Source organism: Engystomops pustulosus, chromosome 9, assembly GCF_040894005.1.
Source record: "Engystomops pustulosus chromosome 9, aEngPut4.maternal, whole genome shotgun sequence".
Classification (NCBI taxonomy): Eukaryota; Metazoa; Chordata; class Amphibia; order Anura; family Leptodactylidae; genus Engystomops; species Engystomops pustulosus.
The window spans coordinates 76385714-76407332 of NC_092419.1; the positions used below are offsets into that span (position 1 = coordinate 76385714).

A 21619-nucleotide genomic window follows, 5' to 3' on the forward strand; every position below is an offset into this window, starting at 1 on the left:
CAATGCTTGCGGATATAATAGGATATCTCACAAATGTCTTACAGCCAGGAATGTAATGTCTTACAACTCATTGTTGCACACTCATGTGTATATGTTAAATGGCACGTGTGCCAGTCAACTGCTTGAAATGTTTTATTTTATTTGTTTTTCATTTTAGTAAACATACAAAGAAAGGATACAAAATTTGCAAATGTAATTGTCTCTGTAAAATTATACAATTACAACCTTCCAGAAAACAAAGATAAAGTATTTACCTGTCAAATATGCGGGCTTCTTTAAGGACATTTCCCAAATTAATGTAGGCATCCAGAAAATTAGGATCAAGAGTTACAGCCTGGAAACCAATAAACCAGACGTCAAATAGGTACTGTAACAGACCAAGCTCAAGCTCAATGGACCTAATCAGTTCACAGTAAAAAGGATATTATGGTTCAATAACTTAAATGAAACCAGTCATAGATCCAGGCACTGTGACGGTGGTAATCCTCCTATAGGTTGTTCTCCATGGTATCCTTCCTACCCAAATCAAATTTAAAGGTGCTCTGTCATCACAAGCTGTTACACTGTCTCACCCCCACCCCTTGCAGGACTCCCTGCCCCCATCCTACCATCTGCGGAAACTTTTTGCTGAGGGGGTCTGAGGGAGCTGGGAGGAGGTGGGTGAGACAGCAGAACAGCCAGTGAAGACACAACATTAAGGGGCTCAAGGGGGCCCCTTCTGGTTCTTTCACATAATTTTTGAAGTTGATTTTAGAAGGAACGAGGCAATGGATATTGACTACATTAAGCAGTTGACAAATGTCCAGACATAAAACAGGTATAGTAGGCCAAAAATAACACCAGTTCAAACACATGCCGTTTCAAACATTTTGCGTGCTCTTACTCATGACAGATGATCCTCCGTCATGAGTAAGGGCACACCAAGTGTTTGAAACGCGTTGACTTGTCATGGCTGTACTGTGATATGCTGCGGATACCACACTAATATTTGAATAAAGGCTACTTTTATTTCGTCCATTGAGCTGGATCATCGTTTTCTTTATAGATAGAACAGGCATAACACCCAATGCCAAAATGTGTAATACAGAGGTTATACATACCTTCTCAAAATGATGGATTGCAAGCCAGATCTCTCCTTGTGCATTAAATACACAGCCTAGATTACTCCATGCAACTGCAAAGTTTGGCTGCGTCTCAATTGCTTTTAGGTAACACGCCTTCAATGTTTTAAATGGAAAAGTAGAGAAGGATTTTGGAGAAAAGAAAAAAAAAAAAAAGAAAAAATGTTAGAATGCATTCTCCAAACCGCAAAAAGTGAACCTGCAGTATAGGCTCGCCAGCGCAACACTGCAACTGCGCAAGTCGATGAATCCTACGCTTGCGCAAACCCACACCTGAATGCAACCAACCATTTCTGAGTTGGGCCATTAGGAATTTCATGTAAGTGATTGTGCTTATTTTCTTATAAAAATAGCTGAAATCAATGCATTTGACCCTGATGTAATCTGTGTACATACCAGAACCTAATCACATAGTGGTAAATTTCCTTTGTATTATTTTGGGTTGCTATTGGTAAAGGGAAGTAAATGGTGGCACAGAAACCAGAAATAATTAAAGGTTGCAAGCAGGTTTGGGTCCCTGTAATGCAAGCGCTAAAATCGCAAGCGCGCCCATGCTAAACAGCAATACTACGCTGTTGCCGCAAGTCGCAGGCGCAATGGCAAATATAAGCAGCCAACCTGATTCATAAACCCAAAGTAAAGGAAAAGTAAAAGGAATAGGGGAAAAGACCAACCCAACCCCTCCAACCCAGACAGAACCACAAACCCAAACTTTAACACGTTACGGGTTAACAATCAAGTTGACTGCCTACTTGGATTCCGCCCCACGCAAAGCGCAATTCGCTGCGCAGCCTTTGCGTTACTGCAGGCTCACAGCGCATGATGAGGAGCAGAACGATTCAGTCCAAACAAAGAAGAAATAAAAAAGGAAAAAAAATAATGAACATCTGGAAGAGTTAGAAGCTTACATCTAAACTAGCTCCAATTTCTTTTATAAAGTATAATTCTCCTTTTAAAGAATTGTGGCCTTTGGTATTTAATTTTGTGCTTTAATTGCTTGAAAATATAACATTTTAAGCATTTTTTTTGGAAGCCACAAGACAGAAGGATTCAGGCATGGAGCAAATGGTTTTGTTGTGGCATTTACAAACCCGTTACCATATTTCTCATGTGACTTTTCGGTGCGTTCCTTGCTGGAAGAGGAGGAGGTGCATGTCTGCCTAGATCCAGGCCTCGAGCTCCCTTCAGCGAGGCACCTTACGCATGGAATAGCAGTTTTCACCCACCTGAAACCTTCTAAATACAATATCAGTGGTAAAAACCAAAAACAAGAGAGAAAATAAAACAATATCATTAGTAAAAGATCTCAACAAAGCAAGTGAAATGCTTTTGGATATGCTCTATGATTTAGACAAGGACAAAGCTGGCTTTCATGTTTATCATGCAGGAGGTTCGGGGAGTGGTGGCAGAGTGCATGGCTGGAAGAAAGGCTCTCAAAGGCACATAATAAAAATTTAGGTTTCATTACAAGGAAACAGCTGGCTTGATACTGGAAATGCACTGATTACAAAAGAAAGTCATATTTGATTTAAAGTTTTCTTAATTCCTCGCAAAGAAAAGTCTCTCACACTAGGTGACTCCAGAACTCTGAAAAAGAAATCAGCATCCTACGCGGGCGCAGTTTGCTCCTATACCAGTGACGCTAAAGCAGCTGTGAAGTGCAATACGTTAGCTGTCCAATTGATAGGCTGAAGACCCCAAACGTTGAAAAATTCAACTACTTATTTCATATTGTACAAAAAAAATACCCCTAAATTTAGCATCAGAGATCCCCCCCCCCCATTAATAACATTCAATGTCACTAACTTATAAAGGTCTCATGACAAGTGGACAGCTACACTGCAATAGCACTCCATGCAATTGCACGCGCGTGGGTTTGGAGTTACAGAGGATATTCACACTTCACCTCATGTTTCTCCCAACTCCTTTCCCTAGCAGCGCAAGTCGCACAAGGTGGCTTGTAACAAGACAGCAGGAATCCACAAAAACACTTCACAACCAAGTGCAAAGCTGTAAAATGAATTAGGAACATTTTAGTTACAATGTTTTCTTTGACCGTTAACTGCTAGAAGCCACCTTCGCATACCATTGTTTTCTTTCCATCAGTCCATTTTCTTAATACAAACCAGCTTTGATCCTTCCTAAATAAACCATCCTCTTATGATGGCTAAGTATGTGGGTCAGATTCATTGTATTTTTCTAACAGCCTTTCTTCCATAAAGAAGAAACATGTACTGCGGGAACAGAGGAAGGGAAAAAAAAAAGAAAAAAAGTGGGCTCTTTGGTTGGACTTTGTAGTGCCTCTAAGTTCATCAGCTGAGATGACCTAGTGGACCAAGGCCAATTGTAAATGGCTGGCAATTTCAGAATTAAGAAGTACCTATGGTAAACCCCGATGAAGGTTTACAATTTGAAAACAGCTCCCTTCCAGCATTTTGAGGTGCTGCTATACTCCTTGGGTCACACTTCTTTGTTTATAGCCTCAATCCTAAACACACCGCAGTAAACTCTGTATAAAACTAAACTCTGGCAGAACGGATGAATCAGTGCACAGATGCTGCAATAGAAAAGGTTTAATGTCAGGGAACCAAAAACATACCTTTGCCTCTTCTAAGCGACCTAGGGCTTTCAGGAGATTACCCAGGTCACTGCGCACACAGTACAAATCCTGGAAGGAAGAAACAAAGATATTTGGAAGGACAATACCGTAATATGCTTAAAAAGTAATAAAATATTGTGTGTCAGGTAACAGGTCTTAACAGCAATGGTCTAACTCTAGGGCCACCACTTATAACGATAACATCCATACCTCCTACTTGATGGAGCCGCAGGGTCTGCCGCTCGAGTAACATACATTTCCAGTACACAGACATTACATGAAGTCTGCCGCAACCACATCTCTCCTACCATTATTGTTCTGTATCACCCATGTTCCCCTTTCACCTGTGACCTCAATGCTATGCAGGGTCAGTATGTTTTGCACGCACGACCTACTAATTAGACCATGCATGTGCAATAAGAGGAAGATCGTCTGCTTGGTTCATAACCAGACCATGGCTCCAAACAGTAACCTTTTACTAGTGGAAAGAGGAGACCCAGTTCCTGTTCATTATGTTAGAGAGATGGGAATGCAACCAGTATCAAACACCCAGAGCAATTATGTCAGATGATGACAAGGAGAAATAACGGGGGAAGCTCTGAATACTGATGGGAGGTGCTCCAGGAGAAAGCCAATGGCCCCCCCAATCAGCCTAATTTGTATGAAGTTTAAAACTTTATTATTTGAAAATATGATTCATTCCACAATAAGGGACACTAGCTGAAGCAGAAATGTTCAAGCAAACACGCAACCATTTTTCACAGGTTCCAACAGACTCTGCTATGACGATTTTAAAAATGACAGCATTCTGAATTATTTCAGTAGTTTAAGTTAAATTCACATCATTTGGCTCCCTGCCGGCAGAGTATGACAAGTCCCGGAGGGCAGTTGCAGCCTGTGTCAGTGTCCTCTTCTCCAAATTTATTTTGCTCCCTCACTCCACCCCACTTCTTGTCATGTGCATTGGACAGGCAGGGGAGGGAGGGGGTTGTGGGGAGCAGAGGAAGAATGCATGAGAAGACACAGGCAGACATAGGCTGCAGCTGCCCCTCCCCCGGGACTCGCCACACTCTGCTGGCTGGGAAAATGTCAATTAAACCTATATTAAGTAGTAAAATGATTTAGAATGCTGACAGATGCATTTGTAAAATCGGTATAGCAAAGACTACTGGAACATGTCCCCAGATAAAAGGGACATTCCTGGTCACAATTTCGCTTTAACGCTGTCCTCTTTGTGGGTGGGTGTTCAAACAGACAGAGATTAAGCTCTATGGGGGAAGATTTACAGAAGTGTCAGAGCAGAACTTTTATAGTTGCACATGGAAACCAGAGCTCAGCTTTAAAGAGGACCTGTCACCCTGGAAAACCCACCCACCAAGTGTGCTCCCCATATTGCCCACCCCCCTAGCCCCTTTCTCCCTAGCCATTTTTATTTTAAATTTATGCGCAGCAAATTCATTTAAACCGATCCGACCTCTTACTAAATAAGAGGTCGGATCGTGCATCTGGTGCGCTGGCATTCGGCCTTATTCATTAGGGGGCGTGCCGACACACCCCCAGCAGGCCCTCGCCAGCGGTAACATTGTAGGAGAAGCCGGCAGCATCGCTCCCTGCGGCCGCGGACTGGCTGACTCACATTGCCGGCCGTGAGAACAGTTCTGCTCTTAGACACTAATGATAAATTTCCCCCTATGTTCTTCATGGCATTTCTGTAACTTATACATTCAAAACTAGCAGAAATAATGGCTATCAGAATACAAACAGTGGAGGTAAAATAATCTCCTGTTTTAGCCAATATTTCTTTACTACAAAAATGCTGATACTTACAGGATTGTACTGAAGAGCAGACACATAGGCTTGTACTGCCCCCTCCATGTCACCAGCTGCCACCAGAGCAGCAGCAAGATTGATGTATCCATCGATGAAGTCTGGTTTCAGCCGTAATGCATGCCGATAATGCTCAATAGCTTCTTGTAGCTGTCCTCTTTCCTTGTAGACGTTTCCCAGGTTGGAATAGGCTTCTGCGAGGAGGGGATTCTGCTTAATTGCCAGTGTACTAAAATGTGCTGACCTGAAACAGATAAGCCACAGCTTCAACACAAATATAAAGCAGGCCTGTCTTATTCAATGAAAACCTTTTCCATCATTTAAAGGCTTTATGTGCTATAGAAATTTATTTAGCTCAGTAACTTGAACAGTAAGCAGCTCCAATGTATAGGTACAGGCAATCAATGTACAGGCATAGCGGCCATGTCTTGCCTACAAATTACCCCAACATGTGGTTTTACTGCCAGTTTCTGGGGGCACACAAAATAAGGAAATTATTAGGGCAGTGCTCATTTACACAAAATGACAGAAAAGAAAATAATACTGACCTGTCTAGTCTGCGACACTGAAAGTGAATAGAAGAGAGCAGTAGTAAGACACCAGTGTTATCAGGCTCCTGTCTCCAGAGCTGCATGCAATGTCTTTCAGCGGCTTCGAAGTCCCCTGCCTGATATTCCCGATGAGCCAACTCCGCTAGCCCTTGGAAGGAAAGCATACGTTTCGTTGGTTCTAGAGAATCATCAAACATTCGGGGGGAAAGGAAAAATTAGACAATGGAAATTAAAAAAAAAAAAAAAAAGAAAAGAAATTATAAAAACAATGATGTGAACTAAAGTGATGCATATAAAATAAAATAGATGAATGATATTAAACAAAAAGTCATTAGTGCCTTAGAAACACACTGAACAATTGCCGAAACGTGCAAAAATAAATTCACATATTTTATAGTTAATGTGTCCAAAATTCTTTAAAAAAAATTGAGACAACACTGCAAAGAGATTTAGTGCAAACTATGATATTGTGTTAAATTCCTATGAAAACATCTCTATGTCCATAAACTATAAACACTGTGTGGGATCAGATCTTGCAGTTATATAGTGCTATTCTCCATCTACCTCCCTCCTCTGTCATAGCTTTCAATCGTATCATCCTGAGAACTCCAATACAGTAGAAAGAAGAAGTGACAAAATCAGGTTCTCCTAAATAGGAAGAATTTGAGGGCCTAGAGCAGCATTTACAATGATAATGCAGATCTGCCCACCCCTTCCCATTCCTCCTGTAGTCTAAAATAGCACTGAGGAATATGAATCCATGAAGATACCTTTTCTTCCTCTTTGGTGACTGCCTGGGTGCCCAAAGAGAGGGTTCTGAGAGCCACCTCTGGCACCCGTGTCATAGGTTTGCCACCACTACACTAGAAGGTAATTTTAACTATACATATATACCATATGCATTAAAAGGGATTTCTGGTAATTAATTGTCAAACAGACCACTATAACAAACCCACTGATTAGATGTTCAAATTGGCATTAGCATTTGTGTGGTTATAGTCTCCAGACGCAGCGCCATCTACTGTATTGCAGATGCACCGGGTACTATATATATGTGCTATATATAGGACAGAACTTCCTGTATTACAACATGGCTAAATGAAAGTGCAGATCTAGCCGACTTGCCCCAAGGAATTGTAAGGAACTAAAGGCACTAATGAATAAAACAAAAGAAAAGTGGATGCACAGAATGATTATGCTGAGGGGAAACACACAAACAAAACATATTCATATACAACATCATATTTGCATGGATCTCCAGAGCAGATATAAAATACAATTACAGAATATTCCAAATAAAAGGAAATCTACCATCAAAATAAAGCATGGACAAACCAGGGACACTTAACCCTTCCAGGACGTTCCACATAAATACATGGCAGCTATTACTGTGACACATTGCAGAAAGAACTTTTTTTACGCAATGTCAGTGGCCAACTTCAAACTACAGGCGGTCCCCTACTTAAAGGACACCTGTCATCAGGTCTCTGCCACTAGTCCTGTCACCTCTACCTGTTGGAGCAGCACATAAGGATCCCATCCCAGCCATTATCTAGTTATTTCATACATTATTCATTGTAAAATCATCTATTTTTTATCATGTAAATGAGGCTGGTCACATGGTCAGAGGCACTGATGTCACCCCTGTTACCCCTCCCCTCTCCTCCCCCCTGCTCATGTCTGTGTGTAATGTATAGTAAAGCATGGCTAGTGTGTGTGCTGCATCTGCTGACATGCTGCATCCTCCTAATATACAGGTGAGAGACACAGACATCAGCTACACATGAATCTGACATGTTCTGCTGTAACATGACTGCCTGGAGCTGCTGTATATCTCTCCTAAACACACACACACATGCACACACAGGCTGCAGGGGGCGTGGCCACCAGCACCAGGAAGCACATCATTATACAGCCTCACATCATTATACAGGCTGTCAGTCATGCACTGGGGGTGTGACTGGGCCTCCCACTCATGAATAAGGTGGACAGCTTGAATATGCTAATGCTTCATTGGACATCTCACAGGTCATTTGCATACAGCTTTAGGACCTCATTGCTTAGGTTTACAGGCATGTAGAGGGACAATGAAGGGATAGAGACAATGCTCTCTAATGGCAGTTTATGAAAATATATTTAGTTTAGGGGGGTTATTTTGCATGACGGGTTCTCTTTAAGAACACTCGACTTACATACGACCCCTAGTTACTAACGGACCTCTGGATATTGGTAATTCATTGTACTTTAGTCCTAGGCTACAATAAACAGCTATAACAGTTATCAAATGTGTCTGTAATGAAGCTTTAGTGTTAATATTGATTCTTATGACAACATTTTTAAAATCCAATTGTCACAGAGAACAAAAAAGTTCTGTCTGGGATTACAATGATAAAATATACAGTTCCGACTTACATACAAATTCAACTTAAGAACAAACCTACAGACCCCATCTTGTATGTAACCCGGGGACTGCCTGTACTATATCTCCTGAATCCTGGCATCTAGAAAAAACAAATTTGGTGTCAAATTAAACAGGATAATCTAGGTGTTTCTAGGTGCTAGGGTTCCAGAGATATATGCGTTTGAAGGGTGCCCCCCTCCAGATGGTCAGCAGAAGGCAGAATATAAACAGAGCTGCAGGAAACACTTTCACTTTTTATTATTGATGAAGTACATGCACCCTCTGCATCTATAACTGAACCTGGGAAAGGGTGATTGAATAATGCTGTACATATTTATAACAGTTTGGTAAAAGTTACTACCGTATATACTCAAGTATAAGCCGACCCGAGTACAAGCCGAGACCCCTAATTTCAACACAAAAACTGGGAAAACCTATTGACTCGAGTATAAGCCGAGGGTGGGAAATGCATTGGTTACAGCCTCCCAGTATATAGTCTGCCAGCCCCTGTAGCATACAGCCTGCCCAACCCCTGTAGTAGGAAAAAAAAATAACACTGTACTCATCTTTCCGACGTCCCCCATAGGTCCTCTTCTGTCTCAGACAGAAGAGGACCTACGGGTGACGTCAGAAAGGTGAGTTTTGTCTTTATTTTTTTAGTTGACTCGAGTATAAGCCGAGTTAGGGTTTTTGAGCACAAATTTTGTGCTGAAAAACTAGGCTTATACTCGAGTATATAAGGTACTTAAAAAAAAAAAAACTTTAATTGGAAAAATTACAGTTTATAAACCAAATTTTAAATATGTAATTATTAAAACTTTATTAAAAAGCTTTTCTAGAGATATCATTGGCCGTAGGAAAACCCGATGGATTCGGAAAAACCGCCGAAAAAAAAAAAAGAAGTGTCGCTTGACATGGGCTTACCTGCACCCAGGATAGCTTGGTGAACTTCAGTGCACTCCGACGAACTTCAGCGCAGCAGCGACACCTAGTGGACATCGGGCGCACTACCTTAGTGAATCGCCGGAAGACCGCGCCGCTAGATCGCGAATGGACCAGGTAAGTAAATCTGCCCCATTATACGAGCTGTCGGCACTGTTCCAGACAGGAATAATCAACCCGAGCTTGATCATTCATACATTGCAGCTGTGGGATGGTGATTAGAACATCATTCTCCTGAGCAGTGCAAGATGGAGAAGAGCTGAGCCAAGCAAAGGAGCAGGAGAGACTCCTTATCCTGAATTTTATAAAAAAATTTTTTTACCAAAACCACCCAGCTCCAGTATTAGACATGATATGATTCTGCATCTGTGTAGCTGCAGCATTCTCCATGTATGTTTGGTTCATAATGCATCAAATGGTAGATTTGCTTTATTCATAGAACCAGGCGCCATTACTGTAATATGTTTTTATCTAGGGCCTCCTAAAATCAAAAATTAAAATTATGCTATCACAGAGCCATCTTAGCCTCTCTATGATCTGTTAAACTGTCTCACCCCCCCTTGCTTCCTCAACACTTGTGCAGAGAGAACTTCCTTGAAGTCCCAGTGCCATTTTAATGGTAGATTTCCCTTAGCCCATGTACAAACTTTGCATAAAACACTTTTGATCCATTATATGACAGTATTGCATGTCACATAGCAATTTTTTTTTTCATTCAGGATCTCATAATCCATGTTTTCTGTTGTCCACCACTCATATAGAGGCAATATGACTTCCCAGCTCTCCCGGTCCCATTTAGAGGCAGCAGCACAAAATAGTAAACACTTGTGAGAGAATCACAAATGGTGGAATGCCCAAAGGGGAGACAGTAACATACAACCACCAAATAGCCATCTACTCACCCCACCCCTCTCCATAGGGAGGCATGGTGTCCAGCCATACATACAGGAAAAATAGTGCAGGCTCTATCTTTTTCACCATACCGTGGCCAGAGGTCATAGGCTTCTATGGAGACTGATATACAACCAGATATCAGTCCCTCACACCTTAGTGGAAAAGGGGCCTAACAGTAGACTTTTATATACGTTTTGTGACAGAAACCTTATATTAAAGGGGGCAAAACAATGAGCTACATCATTTCCATTACCCCAATTTACCTCTACATGAGTTACTGAAACAGCATAGGACAGCCATATTAAATGGTTTCTGTAACTGAGCACAGCGGAGACAGGGGCTACTCCTCTCAGCCAAGATGGGGAAATTGCAATTATGACCTTACACAGTGGACAAAACATAAAGACAGCAATTCTCAGGATCTTGACATCAATCAGAAGCTATGACAACATTAGCCCACCCAAGAAGGCCAACTCAATACACTAGTCCAGTGATGGCGGACCTTTTAGAGACCGAGTGCCCAAACTACAACCAAAATCCACTTATTTACCGTGAAGTGCCAACATGGCATTTTTAGCAGCAACTTATTGCTACCTGTACTTCCACATCTTTCAATCTTATTGGCCCCCTGAGGCCACCAATACAGTTGAAAAAAGGAGGGCAAATTCAGACTATCATTGTAGCTTCTCACCAGGGTTTCTGTCTGTACAGGAAGAATGGTGGGTCCAGCAGGATGACCTCCAAAGATAATGCAGATAAGTCCACACCTACTAATTTTAGGTGTGGACTTTAAAATAGCATTGATGGCAGCTTCTCTTAAGATGCCTGGGACTGCAGGAAGATTTGGTGGATTTGTTTGGTGAACTCTGTCCTGGGGCAATGACCTGAGTGCCCACAGAAATGGCTCTGAGTGCCACCTCTGGCACCCGTGCCATAGGTTCGCCACCACTGCACTAGGTCATCCATGTAGTCAGAGACAAAACTCCATTCATATAATAGTTTTGCTTGGGGATATTGTAGTGGCACTTCTCAATTTCCAACCTTTCCAGTTCTATGTGCTACCATCAAGACCTTTTCACCAAAAAAGGAACAAATATACACAGATTTTTTGCAAAGAATGTGGGCACTAAAATAGAAACGGTCTCAGATTGTTAACAAGAATTTGCAAACAACTTGTTAACAAAAACCCAATTTGTAAACAACTTTCTTGTCTCGATATAATATTCAATTACAATAGTTGAAGACCAATATTTAAGACATTTAAAAACATATTCATGCATAAGAAAATAGCGATTATATTTAGACAAAAGACGCGATTATACATAGACAAAGAAGTAAAACATGAAATCCTTTTTTAAGGTACTTTCATAAAATTCCCAAAAAGGGAAAGAAAAAAAGGTTTGCAGATATTTGATAGATGAAATCTATATTTGTTGATTAACATATATCAAATATCTGCAAACCTTTTTTTCTTTCCCTTTTTGGGAATTTTATGAAAGTACCTTAAAAAAGGATTTCATGTTTTACTTCTTTGTCTATGTATAATCGCGTCTTTTGTCTAAATATAATCGCTATTTTCTTATGCATGAATATGTTTTTAAATGTCTTAAATATTGGTCTTCAACTATTGTAATTGAATATTATATTGAGACAAGCAAATTGAATTAAATTGTTTTTTGTTAACAAGTTGTTTACAAATTCTTGTTAACAATCTGATAGTTTCTATTTTAGTGCCCATGGCTTCACTGTGCATGACAGGGACCCAAGTTGGTCTCACCATAGAAATTGTATGAAGGGCTCTACCATGGGCTACCAAGCCACAGCGGCACCTGCTTCATTCTGCCCATTGCTAGAAAACTATTACCAAGCAACCTGTTCTTCTGCAAGGAGGAAGAGACTCTTGTGCTGCTCAATAAATTAGAATATCAGCTAAAAGTTTTTTTCCGCAATTCAATAAAAGTGAAACTCATTATATAGTCATTACAAATCAGAGTGAACTTTTTCAAGCGTTTATGTTGACATTTATCTCTTACAGCCAAGGAAAACCCAAAAATCAACTCAGGAAAATATAATTGACCCAAAACATCTGCAAAGGCTTCCTAAGCATTTTTGTGGGACCCTTCGGGTGCATTCACACATTCGATCTATCAGATGCAGTTTTGAATGTTAAAAATCAGGAAAGGAGTGAAAAAAGGAGGAGTAGCAGCTTTCAGCGATATGTTCTCACATTATGAACCAAGCCTGCTTTTGGCTTTGAAAACTGCATCTGAAAAATGGAATGCGTGAACGAAACCGCAGTCTGGTTCAGTAGGGGATACTGAATCTTGGGGAAGACTGCTGACTTGAGAGGTGTTCAGAAGGCAGTCATTGACACCCTCCACAAGGAGGGGAAGCCATAAAGGTCATTGCAACAGAAGCTGGATGTTTGGTTTCAAAGTATATTAGTGGAAAGTTGGAAAAAAGTATGGCAGAAAAAGGTGAACGAGCACAATGTAAGCTGCTTCAGGTGTCACGTGAAATTTCCACTATCGGTGATGGTTTGGGGAGCCTCGTCATCTGCTGGTATAAGTCTTCTGTGTTTTATCAAGGCAGCACAGCCATCTACTAGGAAGAGTGTCACACGACAGCATTTTGATATGGACTAATAACGCACAGGGGGGACCACAGACTATAGCAAACGCACCCAATCGGCAATCAGCACCCAGTGTCTTACATTTAGACAATACAAGACACTGGCTGCTGATTGCATGTGTTTGCAAAGTAAAGCACGTGTGATCGGCTGTGGTCTCCCCCTGTGTGGTTTCATTCAGTTTCAAAACACTATCCTGTAACTGCACCCGAAACTTTGGAGCACCTCATGCTTCTCTGCTGACAAGCTTTTTGGAGATGGAAATTTCATTTTCCAGCAGCACTTGGCACTTTTGCCAGTAAGGACAGGTACCAAAACCTGGTTTAATAACCAAAGTATCACTGTATTTAATTGGTCAGCAAACTCACCTGACCATAACCCTATTGAGTAGCTATGGGGTATTGTCAAGAGCAAGATGAGACACCAGACCCAATAATGAAGGAGATGAAGGCTGCTATCACACAACCTGGGCTTCCATAGCACCTGATCACCTCCATGCCATGCTGAAGGAGCCCTGACCAAGGGTTGAGAGCATACACTGCACATAATTGTCATTCAGCCAACATTTCTGTCCAAAAATGTTTATACAGTTGGTCTTATATAATGTTCTGTTTTACTATTAGAAATTACTTCAGGGTTTTCCTTGGCTGCAAGCCATAATCAGCATTAGAATATAAAACTTCAAAAACCTCACTTTGTAACTCTATATCATGTTTCACTCTTTGAATTCAGTTATTGAATATTGCTGATATTCTAATTCATTGAGAAGCACTTGGACGTCACCATGACGACACCGCAGGCCCCAATATACATGGCAGACATTTGTACTGGAATATACAACTATAACAAAACATCCATGTCAGGAGGGTGGACAAGTCCTTGCAGACTATTATTTTTTTTGGTAAATAGAAGGCTGCACTGGTTACCTGCAACATCTCAAGCCATGACACTGCATCTTGTGGCAATGCAGCCACTAAACAGCGAAAATAGACAATTTAAATTTAATGACCTCAATCAGGGGGCTACATATCATCAGCAAATGTAAAGGCCTGGGCTAATGCATCGTGCTCGAGATCTGAAAGTACATAGGTGCAACGTCACCCAAGTGATCTATATACAGTGTATACACGTAATGGTGCTGCCTCAGTAATGCAGCAGATACAAGCCTCTATGGACGTGTCCATGATGTAATATACACATATGTGCACAAGCCTCTATGGACGTGTCCATGATGTAATATACACATATGTGCACAAGCCTCTATGGACGTGCCCATGATGTAATATACACATATGTGCACAAGCCTCTATGGACGTGCCCATGATGTAATATACACATATGTGCACAAGCCTCTATGGACGTGCCCATGATGTAATATACACATATGTGCACAAGCCTCTATGGACGTGCCCATGATGTAATATACACATATGTGCACAAGCCTCTATGGACGTGCCCATGATGTAATATACACATATGTGCACAAGCCTCTATAGACGTGTCCATGATGTAATATACACGTATGTGCACAAGCCTCTATGGACGTGTCCATGATGTAATATACACGTATGTGCACAAGCCTCTATGGACGTGTCCATGATGTAATATACACGTATGTGCACAAGCCTCTATGGACGTGTCCATGATGTAATATACACGTATGTGCACAAGCCTCTATAGACGTGTCCATGATGTAATATACACATATGTGCACAAGCCTCTATAGACGTGTCCATGATGTAATATACACATATGTGCACAAGCCTCTATAGACGTGTCCATGATGTAATATACACATATGTGCACAAGCCTCTATAGACGTGTCCATGATGTAATATACACATATGTGCACAAGCCTCTATAGACGTGTCCATGATGTAATATACACATATGTGCACAAGCCTCTATAGACGTGTCCATGATGTAATATACACGTATGTGCACAAGCCTCTATGGACGTGTCCATGATGTAATATACACATATGTGCACAAGCCTCTATAGACGAGCCCATGATGTAATATACACATATGTGCACAAGCCTCTATAGACGAGCCCATGATGTAATATACACATATGTGCACAAGCCTCTATAGACATGTCCATGATGTAATATACACATATGTGCACAAGCCTCTATAGACGTGTCCATGATGTAATATACACATATGTGCACAAGCCTCTATAGACGTGTCCATGATGTAATATACACGTATGTGCACAAGCCTCTATAGACGTGCCCATGATGTAATATACACGTATGTGCACAAGCCTCTATGGACGTGTCCATGATGTAATATACACATATGTGCACAAGCCTCTATAGACGTGTCCATGATGTAATATACACATATGTGCACAAGCCTCTATAGACGTGTCCATGATGTAATATACACATATGTGCACAAGCCTCTTTAGACATGTCCATGATGTAATATACACGTATGTGCACAAGCCTCTATAGACGTGCCCATGATGTAATATACACGTATGTGCACAAGCCTCTATAGACGTGTCCATGATGTAATATACACATATGTGCACAAGCCTCTATAGACATGTCCATGATGTAATATACACATATGTGCACAAGCCTCTATAGACGTGTCCATGATGTAATATACACATATGTGCACAAGCCTCTATAGACGTGTCCATGATGTAATATACACGTATGTGCACAAGCCTCTATAGACGTGCCCATGTTGTTATATACACGTATGTGCACAATATGTACAGGCCTCTATAGACATGTCCATGATGTAATATACACGTATGTGCACAAGCCTCTATAGACGAGCCCATGTTGTTATATACACGTATGTGCACAATATGTACAGGCCTCTATAGACGTGTCCATGATGTTATATACACGTATGTGCACAATGTGTACAAGCCTCTATAGACGGGCCCATGATGTTATATACACGTATGTGCACAATATGTACAGGCCTCTATAGACGTGCCCATGATGTTATATACACGTATGTGCACAATATGTACAGGCCTCTATAGACGGGCCCATGTTGTTATATACACGTATGTGCACAATATGTACAGGCCTCTATAGACGTGTCCATGATGTTATATACACGTATGTGCACAATATGTACAGGCCTCTATAGACGGGCCCATGTAATAAGCAGCCGCTTTGTTATGAGGACACCCCGCCCAGTGAGACCTGCAGTTGTCCGCCAGGAGCCCCATTCCACATTAGGCTATACGGGAGCTGAGTAGTAACTTAACAACACAACCTACCTGTGCTATCAGCAACGCTACCCACTGATGCAGCCATGTCGAGAGCGAGAGTCCGTGTTCAATCCTGTCCCGGCCTCCCTCTGTGCGGTGAAATGGCGCCCAGCAGTAAAACCGGATCTATTTTTAGGAAAAATAGGACGTTATCTCCTTGCGCATTCGCTCTGCTAATCACGAAAGTGAATAGATTTATACGAATACTTATTTACAAACTAATCACCTAAGAAGTATGCTAACTGATAATTCAATAAATAGGAGTTCTGCAATGGTTATTTGTACTGTCTATAAGGCAAAACGCGTGGAATCACTCCGCCCAGTGCAATGCGACAAACAGAAGAGACTACGCATGCGCAGCCGGCACCCCCTCAGATTGGGAGCTGAAAGCCAAGGCGTCCATTTTTGTTTAGGGAACTGATTATTACTAACCTGGAATTGTGTAGAATTGTGCAAACCATTCTGAAAAGAAAATGGCGGCGGAGGCGCTAAACTAAATGATGTGGAAAATATGAGAGAGATAATTAAATATTAAATTATTTAATCACACATTTTTATGTCTTCAGTTGACATTTGAGATGTTCAGCTTGTGCTTTCTAAATTATTTCTATGTAAAAGAAACAGACAGCTGAATGGATTCCTAACAGATCATGTTATATTGTGAAGATCAAGCTAGCAGCACTGCAACACAGTGGTGTAACTACACAGGTAGCAGCCATAGAGGTAGCTGTGGGACCCGTGGTGTCAGGGGGCCTGGCCACCTGAAAGAATGGCGGATATAAACCGATATATACATGTTAAACTGCACATTGCACTGCATAAATATATGTATACAGTATATAACACTGCACCTCTTCCACAGTACACACCTGAGTAGATAGCTCATATAAAAAATGTCAGGGAGGAGACAGCAGGACTGGAATCTCTCATCTCTACTTCCTGCAGTCTTCTTTCCTATGTTGTAGCTACTAGGACAGATTTCTGGTCTCTGATACACCCCTGGGATAAAAAGACTGTAAGAAAGTGAGTATAGGCATATAGGGGCATATTTATCAGGACCCCTGCACCACATTAGGCTAGCTTATTGCTAAAACTTGCCACTATTTTGCCCCCTCCACCACCTTCACACCAGTGGGGTGCGAGGGGGTGGGGTGCGCGGCCGGCCGAGCAGAGGGTGTGGCCAGCCCGGAGTGGGCCGGCATGGGGGCGTTACTCTCCCAACGCCGGTGCACTCGCTGCCGCCTGCGACATTTAACATGAGAAATATGCCCCATACTGTATAAGTGTATGAATGTGAATATGTGATGTGTACATGCTGTATGTGTGTCTATATGTGTGTGCATCTGTGATGTGTATTTGTAATCAGGGTGTAACAAAAAGGTCAAGACTGAAATATCTCCCGAAATACACATTGAAAACTTAAAATTTGTTCAAATAGTTTTCCAAAATCATTCCAATGATACCAAACTCGGTCCCCTCCTCCCACCTCCTGGGGCTGTGTGGAGAGCGGGATGACTTGGACAAACTGGATGTTGGTCATCCACTTGGCAAATGAGGTTCAATGAGTTAATCTGGAAGAGTCCCTTTTTGAGAAGGACCTGGGGGTACCAGTAGATCATAGATTAAATAACAGCATGCAATGTCAAACAGCTGCCTCTAAAGCCAGCACGATCTTGTCATGTATCAAAAGTGGTATGGACTTTCGTGATAGGGATCTAATATTACCACTGTACAAGGCAGTGGTTCAGCCTCACCTGGAATATGCCGCCCAGTTCTGGGCACCAGACCATAAATAGGATGCCCTGAAGATGGAGAGGGTCTGATAGAGATTTTTATCTAGGACTCAAAACAGTCCTTACTTCAGTTGTAAAGGTGACTTTCTAATTAACTCTTTCATGGTTGCCCGGTACCGAGACGAGAGAACAAACCCAAGACACATGAGTCTCTTAGTGAATGTAGAATCTTTCCAATTTTTATTAGCGCTCAGCCGCATATATCAAACACAGAGTCAGCAGGAAAAAGGGGCTTGACAAGGAGATAGAATACTGCAATGCTATTGGCCATAATGAATTTAACAAGGACATTCACCAAAAAGGTTAATGAATTGTGCACTGTCTTCCCAGGCCTTGCTCACAGACATGATTATATTATCCCAGCTACAGAATTTAATGAGAATGACTCAAAAAAGCTTCTTGCTAACCAAAACAAGATAAGGGGAAGAACAGACCGAAGGATAGTCATCTATAACAAGTGTCAAGGAGAAACTTTTACAGGCAGGTTACACAAACATGGCTGAATCATGACATTAACTGGACAGTGGTCAGCATGACCACCGGCTAAGACTTAAAATGGCCGCTTGATCTCCAAAATGGCCGCTGTTTGGTTCTCTTGGTCCAAGATGGCCGCTGTAGAGGAATACACTCACCGGCCACTTTATTAGGTACACCATGCTAGTAACGGGTTGGACCCCCTTTTGCCTACAGAACTGCCTCAATTCTTCGTGGCATAGATTCAACAAGGTGCTGGAAGCATTCCTCAGAGATTTTGGTCCATATTGACATGATGGTATCACACAGTTGCCGCAGATTTGTCGGCTGCACATCCATGATGCAAATCTCCCGTTCCACCACATCCCAAAGATGCTCTATTGGATTGAGATCTGGTGACTGTAGAGGCCATTTGAGTACAGTGAACTTATTGTCATGTTCAAGAAACCAGTCTGAGATGATTCCAGCTTTATGACATGGCGCATTATCCTGCTGAAAGTAGCCATCAGATGTTGGGTACATTGTGGTCATAAAGGGATGGACATGGTCAGCAACAATACTCAGGTAGGCTGTGGCGTTGCAACGATGCTCAATTGGTACCAAGGGGCCCAAAGAGTGCCAAGAAAATATTCCTCACACCATGACACCACCACCACCAGCCTGAACCGTTGATACAAGGCAGGATGAATCCATGCTTTCATGTTGTTGACGCCAAATTCTGACCCTACCATCCAAATGTCGCAGCAGAAATCGAGACTCATCAGATGCTCTTCTGCCTACCTTGGTGGCGATTTGAGTCACTGTTGCCTTTCTATCAGCTCGAACCAGTCTGCCCATTCTCCTCTGACCTCTGGCATCAACAAGGCATTTCCGCCCACAGAACTGTCGCTCAGTGGATGTTTTTTTCTTTTTCGGACCATTCTCTGTAAACCCTAGAGATGGTTGTGTGTGAAAATCCCAGTAGATCAGAAGTTTCTGAAATACTCAGACCAGCCCTTCTGTCACCAACAACCATGCCGCGTTCAAAGGCACTCAAATCACCTTTCTTCCCCATACTGATGCTCGGTTTGAACTGCAGGAGATTGTCTTGACCATGTCTACATGCCTAAATGCACTGAGTTGCCGCCATGTGATTGGCTGATTAGAAATTAAGTGTTAACAAGCAGTTGGACAGGTGTACCTAATAAAGTGGCCGGTGAGTGTATATCACTAACATTCCCCCCTATTTGAGACTTGCAGACCTATAACCTCTTAAAGCAACCTCCTCAAACTCCATGTACTTTCAGGTGGGCTAAACTCTCATCTGCTGGACTTTTTTATGGCTTAACCAGTTCCCCCAGAGGCCATCACTAAAAGGGTTAAAGGTCTGCACACTCAAATCACATCACTGAGTTCCCATAGTTCACAGGTTTGTAAACAGGCTGGTTCTCCAACAGGCAGCATCATCCTCCACTCCAAGCACTTCTCCTGTCGTGGTTCTTAGCACCTGGACGGCCATCTGGGACATGGTGGACTTGATAAGAGGGACCACACAACAGTAATAAGGGACAAGAGCAAAATCACAATCCCCAATATCACCCCCACTTAAAGGAAACCCTTCCAATCCGACAACTACAAAGTGTCCACTCCAGAGTTTCTCCTGAGTTCCCTTGGCAGTCTTTCAATCTTTTCAAGGGCATAGGTAATGGATCCATAGGGGGTGATGTCATCCGGGACGTACATACAGCAAGCCGCTCCCACCATCTTACAGACTCCTCCCTTCTCAGCAAGGGTCATGTCCATGAGGTTCTGTAGAGCATCTTGGATATAATTAACAAATCTCTGTTGATTACAATAAAAACCGTTAACCCAATCAACATTTTTGTTCATACCTATCTGAGGAATAATGGACTCTAGACCTGCACTTATCTGATTGTGGGCCTTGAACTAATCTGGAACACCCCCCTCCTTGGTGCTCCCACTGTATCTATATAAACATTCTCATCTAGGTGCTTCTCTCTCAGACCTTCAGAATCCTTTGGGATTCTCTACCTTTTCTTTATGTGTCTGATCAACTTATCCCTGGGGATCACGAAGAAGGAATGCACAAATTTTATCACAGTACTGTACATTCACTTTCCCAGCCCCTAGACAGGCTTGACCTGATTCTTCTATCCCCACAAATCCAGTACACATCAGACACTGCTAGTACAGGGTTACCTGTGCTGTCAATCTTAAAGAAGGTCATTGTCTTGTTGCACCAACCATAGGTAAAGTCTCCTATCCTGGGGGCATCCTGGTCAGCCCTATAGATACAGTGATGTTTGGGGTGTCCCTGAGCATACAGTCAATCAGAAGTGACAAGCTAGCAAGAAGAATAAGTAAGTTTGCTATAGAAAGCGTGGAAGCATGCTGGCTTCCCTCTAGCTTTACAGACATGACAGTGGTCAGCAGGACTTGGAAAGGACCGTCGTAGCGAGGCTCCAGACTCTCTCTCTGGTGTCTCTCTTTACCACCACGTAGTATCCAGGCTTCAGAGTATGCATCCTGAGGTCTCTGTCTGGATCTGAGAAGGAATCAGAAACACTTTTGCGGACCTTTTCCAAGGCCTGGCTCAACTGAATAGAATATTCCACCTGGTTTCCTGCCATCAGGTATAGGGTCTATAGAAAGTAGGGGTCTAGTCCAGCCAAAAAGTACTTCAAAGGGGGACAATCCTATCTTTATGTTAAGGGTGGTCCTGACTGAATAAAGGGAAGCAGGAAGGCATGGTTTCCCTGTTACTTCCATGGCCTGCTGGATCTCTAACTTAGGAGTGCCGTTTAGTCTTTCAATCCCACCACCAACTTGGGAAAGGCCAGGGGTGTGCAGGGCCTGTTCTACACCCAGGAGGGACAAGGTTTCAGTCTTTACCTGTCCAGAGAAATGGGTTCTGCGACCGGACTCTATGGTCTCTGGGAGTCCAAACCTGCAGGAAAAAACTCACTCACCAACTTCTTGGCTGCAGCTCTGGCTGTAGCCTTGGTCGTTTAAAAAGCTTCTGGACACCCTGGAAAGAGATCAATGAACACAAGCACATATTCCTATGTACCACTTTTTCGTAGCTGGATAAAATCCATCTGCAGTCTCTGGAAGGGATACAGCGGCTTAGGTGTCACGTTC

The 21619-nt window shown here is 42.3% G+C and overlaps 1 protein-coding gene across 5 annotated transcripts in view; it reads right to left on the reverse strand.

Annotated features, from left to right (window-relative positions):
* Window positions 1-16564, reverse strand: part of OGT (O-linked N-acetylglucosamine (GlcNAc) transferase) — a 30153-nt gene extending 13589 nt beyond the window's left edge. For 2 of the 5 annotated variants that reach the window (XM_072123130.1, XM_072123128.1), the window contains exons 1-7: window positions 16438-16564; window positions 16221-16337; window positions 6096-6276; window positions 5548-5791; window positions 3721-3789; window positions 1101-1217; window positions 255-334 (exon numbers count right to left, since the gene is read on the reverse strand). In XM_072123130.1, the coding sequence (XP_071979231.1) occupies window positions 255-334; window positions 1101-1217; window positions 3721-3789; window positions 5548-5791; window positions 6096-6276; window positions 16221-16257 (728 nt within the window). In that variant the 5' untranslated portion in view covers window positions 16258-16337; window positions 16438-16564. Of the gene's footprint in view, window positions 1-254; window positions 335-1100; window positions 1218-2219; window positions 3790-5547; window positions 5792-6095; window positions 6277-16220; window positions 16338-16437 lie in introns of those variants that run through there. The other 3 variants (XM_072123129.1, XM_072123131.1, XM_072123132.1) reach the window with 3 other exon arrangements.
* Between the last annotated feature and the right edge of the window lie 5055 nt (window positions 16565-21619).